The sequence below is a fragment of the Amphimedon queenslandica genome, unplaced genomic scaffold (assembly GCF_000090795.2).
Source record: "Amphimedon queenslandica unplaced genomic scaffold, v1.1 AMPQUscaffold_10280_Cont17252, whole genome shotgun sequence".
In the NCBI taxonomy this organism is placed as follows: Eukaryota; Metazoa; Porifera; class Demospongiae; order Haplosclerida; family Niphatidae; genus Amphimedon; species Amphimedon queenslandica.
Window position 1 is genome coordinate 1 of NW_003549449.1, and position 6,078 is coordinate 6,078.

Sequence of the window (6,078 nt, forward strand, 5' to 3'; positions counted from 1 at the left end):
AAATGGTACATGGTACAAAATGACCAGAAAAAGGGGATCGAACGCTTTTTCGGCGATATGAAGGTAAATGAGTGATAGAAAACGGTCGAAAAAGAAGCATCCAACACTTTTTCGTTCAAAACGACGAAAAAGTAGAGTCGAAAGCTTTTTAGTTCAAAACGACATGAAAAAAGGAGTCGAAAGCTTTTTGGTACAAACTGACTAGAAAAAGAGGATCGAAAGTTAGCCAATGGCGTGACGTCGTTTTGGGCCAATCAGAGAGCCGCATTGAGTTAAAAGCAACCAATGGGCTTTGACGGCGCGTGAAGCAAACTAAAGAAAGAGAGAGAGGGGAAATTTATGTGTGTGTTTGTTTGAGTGGTATTGGGTTCATTCTACTATTTGACTGTCGAGCTGAGCAGACGTATTAGAAGCTAAAAGAAGAAAATGGCCCGTACGAAGCAGACTGCCCGTAAATCCACTGGAGGCAAGGCCCCAAGAAAACAGCTGGCCACCAAGGCTGCCCGAAAGAGCGCCCCAGCTACCGGCGGTGTAAAGAAACCTCACAGATACCGACCCGGAACCGTGGCTCTGAGAGAAATCCGTCGTTACCAGAAGAGCACCGAATTGTTGATCCGAAAACTTCCCTTCCAACGATTGGTGAGAGAAATCGCTCAAGACTTCAAGACTGATCTTCGATTCCAGAGCTCAGCTGTCATGGCTCTCCAAGAAGCCAGTGAGGCTTATTTGGTCGGTCTTTTCGAAGATACCAACTTGTGTGCCATCCACGCCAAGAGAGTGACCATTATGCCCAAGGACATTCAATTGGCCCGAAGAATCCGAGGCGAACGTGCTTAAAAAGTGCAGTTCTTGCAATCAACAAAAAAACGGCCCTTTTCAGGGCCATCCAAAATCTCAAAAAAGAGTGAAAAAAGTCTTTATCTTGAAACAAAGTACGAAGTACAAAATCCCCTCCTGTCCCTCTTTCTTGCCATTTCCCCTGATTTCGCTTCAAAATAGAACAGCTCGTAGTAAAAAGCTGACGAAAAAGCCCTGGTCTAGTCTAAACCTTGAGTGTAAAAAACACACCATTGACCACGTTTATAATAATTGATTCTCCTATATTGAGGTATGGAATGAGTAAAATGAATGAATGAATGAATGAATGAATGAAACCTAGCCCTAACTTAACCGTGAAGCCATGTGCAAAATACACCGACCGAACGTCTATGTTGATTACCGCCAATGACCGGATTATCCTACAGGTCTAATCAATTTACTTAGAAACACTAGGCGAGAATATGGGATCACAATACGGTGGGGTGGGGTTTAATTTTTGAGTAGATCTACTCAAACCCTGACAGAATGTTTTATAAAGTGTTGTGTTGTTAAAATTTCGTACACTTGTCATGGGATTTTGATATGGTAAGTATGTATGTGTCCAAGTTCAAAGGTAAGAGACAAAACGCGATTTTCTTCATTTCTCAGTTTTTCCTAATTTCTTTCACTTTATTCACTCTTTTTCACGCCAATCTCAATACAGAACGTTAATGAACTTTAAACCATACATTTTCACCGTGGTGTATTTTGAGCGCCAATGCCCTCTATGATTTCCTTATAAGAAAGTCCCAAAAGGTGGGAGATTGCTCAAACTTATGAAAAAGTCTAGTGGACTGATATTTGCACCTATTTAGCCCTCCCAAAGTCACTTACCTGCCCTGTGTTACGGAACTGGAGTGAAAGTTGGGTCTTTTTCACTACTGAAACGGACGAAAAGGAAAAGTCGGGCTCTAAAAAACCGTGATTTGAGTTCAAATATTGCCAATTTCCTCACAGTATGAGAATGGTATAGTAGACAAATGTTTCTTTGACCAGGTTAAGTCTAATTTTTGGGAAAATTAGCAAAAATGACCCTTGAAATACGTATTTGTCATGAAATTACAAACACAAGATTTATCTCAAGTCAAAACCAGGTAAAATTAAGGCGTGCTCACTATCAAGTCCGCGCTTTACTTGTATGGGTCTACACAATACACGCGTTTAGTCTATTCATTTTCCTCTCGTACACAGAAGAAGAACGACGTTCGCAAGAAGCAATCCAAGATGACTGACGCAGCCGTAGCTCCCGTTCACAAATCACCCAAGAAGAAGACCTCAGCCAAGCCTAAGGTGCCAGCTGCTCACCCGAAATATGTAGATATGATCAAGGCTGCAGTCGCTTCCTTGAAGGAAAGGGGCGGCTCCTCCAGACAAGCCATTTTGAAGTACGTCATGGCAAACTACAAAGTCGGCACAGACCTGAAAGCAGTTAACTCCAGAATAAAGAACGCTTTGAAAAACGGCGTCAAAGCTGGTACCCTGAAGCAGTCGAAAGGCACTGGGGCTGCCGGTTCCTTCAAACTCGGTGAAAGCAAAAGCGAGAAACCCAGCAAGGTGAAAAAAGTCGCCGCCAAGAAGCCTGCTGCCAAGAAAGCCTCTACACCAAAGAAGCCAAAAGCCAAGAAAACTACCACCAAGAAGACAGCTACACCCAAAAAGACCAAAGTCGCCGGTGCCAAGAAGACAGCTGCCAAACCTAAAAAAGCTGCTCCCAAGAAGGTGAAAACGCCCAAAAAGGTTAAAACTGTCAAACCCAAAAAGGCTTCACCAAAAAAAAAGACCGCTGCTAAAAAGGCCTAAGTTCAACATCTTCAGCTTAGACTTGGCCGAAAAACCTCCAACTAAACGGCCCTTTTCAGGGCCATCCAAATTCTCTTAAAAGAGTGAAAAAAGTCAGTTTCCATTAACAATCCACATTAAGTTGAGAAACTTGCAATGAAACAATAAACAAACCAAAAAACCCTACTATGAGAAAATTGGCCAAAGCAACCACTGCACTGTATGAATGGATGGATGAGTGAGTGAGCGAGCGAGTCAGTGTATAAAGAGTAGTTAGTTGTAGGCCACTCAGGTCTCTCTCTCTCTCTCTCTACTATATCTACTATATAGCTATAGTTTTAGTTAGGTCACACACGACAAGGGCTTATACTATAGTCTATACGATTTATATGGGTGTTATGCTTCTTTGAAGGGTGAAGACAAAAAAAATGGGGTGGGGCATGATGTGTGCGGGTACTATGTATTTTGTAGTTAATTTCATTACTGGATGGTATTTTGAAATAAGACTGTAATTTACTCTCTTGTGAGAATTTGGGTGGCCCTGAAAAGGGCCGTTTGAGTGCTCTTCGGGAGACTGACTGGTAAGCAAAAGCTTAACCTCCGAATCCGTAGAGGGTTCGGCCTTGTCTCTTCAAAGCATAGACGACATCCATGGCAGTGACGGTCTTCCTCTTGGCATGTTCAGTGTAGGTGACAGCATCTCGAATGACGTTTTCTAAGAAGACTTTCAATACACCTCTGGTTTCTTCGTAGATAAGGCCGGAGATACGTTTGACACCACCTCGTCGAGCTAGACGTCTAATAGCTGGCTTGGTAATACCTTGGATGTTATCACGGAGAACTTTCCTGTGACGCTTGGCTCCTCCTTTTCCTAAACCTTTTCCTCCCTTTCCTCGTCCAGACATGGTAGCAGTTTGATATTCGTACCTTACACTTGTAACGTAAACTGAATAATGATTCGAAAATTTTTAGCCTGACTATATGAATGCCGCGCGCGGACCTATGAGAGGCCCTCACATTTGATTTTACGAATTTGACCAAATACCTGATACGTTCAAAATCCTTCTTTCGCGTTGAAATGGGGTTTTGAGCCTAAGACATCTTTCCCAATAGTCAAAATTGGTTAAATTTTCAAAATAAGGCAAGGGGAAAGGTTTTAATTTGACCCACTTCACTAGCTTTATCGCTTGCCATTGTAAACGTATGGCGCGAGCGCGGACCTATGAGAGGCCCTCACATTTCTTAACTTGAAACAGTCGTACGACTGCAGAAAATTCAATAGTAGCCTACACAACAGAATTCAGTGATAGAAAAACGATTTTGGGGCAGTGGGGCAAAAATTTGTAAATTTCATGGGGTTTAGGGTTGATCGGTAGGGTGTAAGGTGTGATTTGTGATAACAGTATACTGAATAGCCTCTACATACACAAAACTCATTTTCAAACGCTATAACTATAGCTATACATCTTTTCAATTTTTCTCTATAGACAAGGGTGTTTGTTGACAGTTTGGGGGTAGGGGGCTGGAGGACATTTTTTCTATTTTTCGCTTTGATTTAGTTGTATGAAAAGACTGTTTTCACTCTTTTTGGGAGATTTTAGGTGGCCCTGAAAAGGGCCGTTGTTTTTTTTAGTTTTGAACTAAAGTTCGACACACAGCTTATTTGGAGCTGGTGTATTTGGTGACGGCCTTTGTTCCTTCGGAAACGGCGTGCTTGGCGAGCTCACCGGGTAACAGAAGTCGAACGGCAGTTTGGATTTCCCTGCTGGTGATGGTCGATCTTTTGTTGTAGTGAGCGAGTCTTGAAGCTTCGGCAGCGATTCTCTCGAAAATGTCGTTGACGAAACTGTTCATGATAGACATAGCTTTGCTGCTGACTCCAGTGTCGGGGTGGACTTGTTTCAGCACTTTGTAGATGTAGATGCTGTAAGACTCCTTTCGTCGTCGTTTCTTCTTCTTGTCTCCGCTACGTGCGGCCTTTGCTTTTCCGGCTTTCTTAGCCCCTTTGGCAGAAACCTTTGGCGGCATGTTGAATTTAGAGTACTAACGTGATGTGGACAGTGCGGTGTCTAACAGTCAAGTGAGTAGTGAACACGGTAGGTAGGTAGTGAACACGCGCGAAATTTTCCTTTTATACTCGAAAATGGAGTCGAAAAATAGGATCGAAAGCTTTTCTCGTGAAATAGCGCGGACTTGATAGTGAGCACCGTAGTTTTCGACTCCATTTTCGAGTATAAATAGTGTTTTTAGTCGTCGCGTTCGCTTCATTCAGTTACTAGACTTTCGCACGACGACACCGTCTCACTAACTAAATTCACATCATGTCTGGACGAGGAAAAGGAGGAAAAGTAAAGGGAAAGAGCAAGACCCGATCATCCCGGGCTGGATTACAGTTCCCTGTCGGTCGTATCCACCGTCTGTTGAGAAAGGGAAACTATGCCGAGCGAGTCGGAGCTGGTGCCCCAGTCTACTTAGCCGCTGTTTTGGAATATTTGGCTGCTGAAGTTCTCGAGTTGGCTGGTAACGCTGCCCGTGACAACAAGAAATCCAGAATCATTCCAAGACATTTACAGTTGGCTATCCGAAATGACGAGGAATTGAACAAGCTGTTGTCCGGAGTAACCATCGCTCAAGGTGGTGTCCTCCCCAACATCCAAGCCGTTCTCTTACCCAAGAAATCCGAGAAGGCTGCATCCAAATAAATCTAGCGATTTATTTAGAATACACAAAAAAACGGCCCTTTTCAGGGCCACCCAAAATCTCAAAAAAGAGGGAAAAAGTCTAAATCTTACATTTCAAAATAAAGGAATGTCCCCAATATCCCCTGTCTAATAAGGACAAATCGCTATATAAACACTCACGGCTTGTGGTGTGTCAGCGTGACATACATTCATTCATTCGTTTATCCATACGTTCGTTTACATAGTCACTCACTCACTCAATCAATCACTCGTCTGGATTAAACCAGATTAACGAATTACTAATTAGATTTTCTCTCTTGTACAAACCAACTTACACTCTCGTTATTCGTCCCTGATCAAAGCAGATCCACGGGTGAGGTGAAATAGACAAAAAATTCATTCCCCCCTATGCCGAGAGGCAAAACGGTTGAAAAGGGACACTTTTCGCTTGAAAATAGGATCGAACACTTTTTTTTTTACAAAATTCTTCGAAAAATGGTACATGGTACAAAATGACCAGAAAAAGGGGATCGAACGCTTTTTCGGCGATATGAAGGTAAATGAGTGATAGAAAACGGTCGAAAAAGAAGCATCCAACACTTTTTCGTTCAAAACGACGAAAAAGTAGAGTCGAAAGCTTTTTAGTTCAAAACGACATGAAAAAAGGAGTCGAAAGCTTTTTGGTACAAACTGACTAGAAAAAGAGGATCGAAAGTTAGCCAATGGCGTGACGTCGTTTTGGGCCAATCAGAGAGCCGCA

The 6,078-nt window shown here is 42.7% G+C and overlaps 5 protein-coding genes across 5 annotated transcripts; 3 read left to right on the plus strand and 2 right to left on the minus strand.

Annotated features, from left to right (window-relative positions):
- The first annotated feature begins 423 nt into the window (after positions 1-423).
- LOC100635211 (histone H3) lies at positions 424-837 on the plus strand. Its single transcript, XM_003391202.2, has one exon. The coding sequence runs from the start codon at positions 427-429 to the stop codon at positions 835-837; it is 411 nt and encodes a 136-aa protein (XP_003391250.1). The 5' UTR covers positions 424-426.
- Positions 838-2,082: 1,245 nt separating this feature from the next.
- On the plus strand, positions 2,083-2,658 carry LOC100635715 (histone H1-delta-like). The gene has a single exon (XM_003391206.1). The coding sequence runs from the start codon at positions 2,083-2,085 to the stop codon at positions 2,656-2,658; it is 576 nt and encodes a 191-aa protein (XP_003391254.1).
- A 572-nt stretch (positions 2,659-3,230) lies between these two features.
- LOC100635334 (histone H4) lies at positions 3,231-3,548 on the minus strand. The gene has a single exon (XM_003391203.2). It carries the CDS (start codon positions 3,540-3,542, stop codon positions 3,231-3,233), a length of 312 nt encoding a protein of 103 aa, XP_003391251.1. The 5' UTR covers positions 3,543-3,548.
- A 748-nt stretch (positions 3,549-4,296) lies between these two features.
- LOC100635463 (histone H2B, gonadal) lies at positions 4,297-4,665 on the minus strand. Its single transcript, XM_003391204.1, has one exon. It carries the CDS (start codon positions 4,663-4,665, stop codon positions 4,297-4,299), a length of 369 nt encoding a protein of 122 aa, XP_003391252.1.
- Positions 4,666-4,958: 293 nt separating this feature from the next.
- Positions 4,959-5,339, plus strand: LOC100635589 (histone H2A). Its single transcript, XM_003391205.1, has one exon. The coding sequence runs from the start codon at positions 4,959-4,961 to the stop codon at positions 5,337-5,339; it is 381 nt and encodes a 126-aa protein (XP_003391253.1).
- The last annotated feature ends 739 nt before the right edge of the window (positions 5,340-6,078 follow it).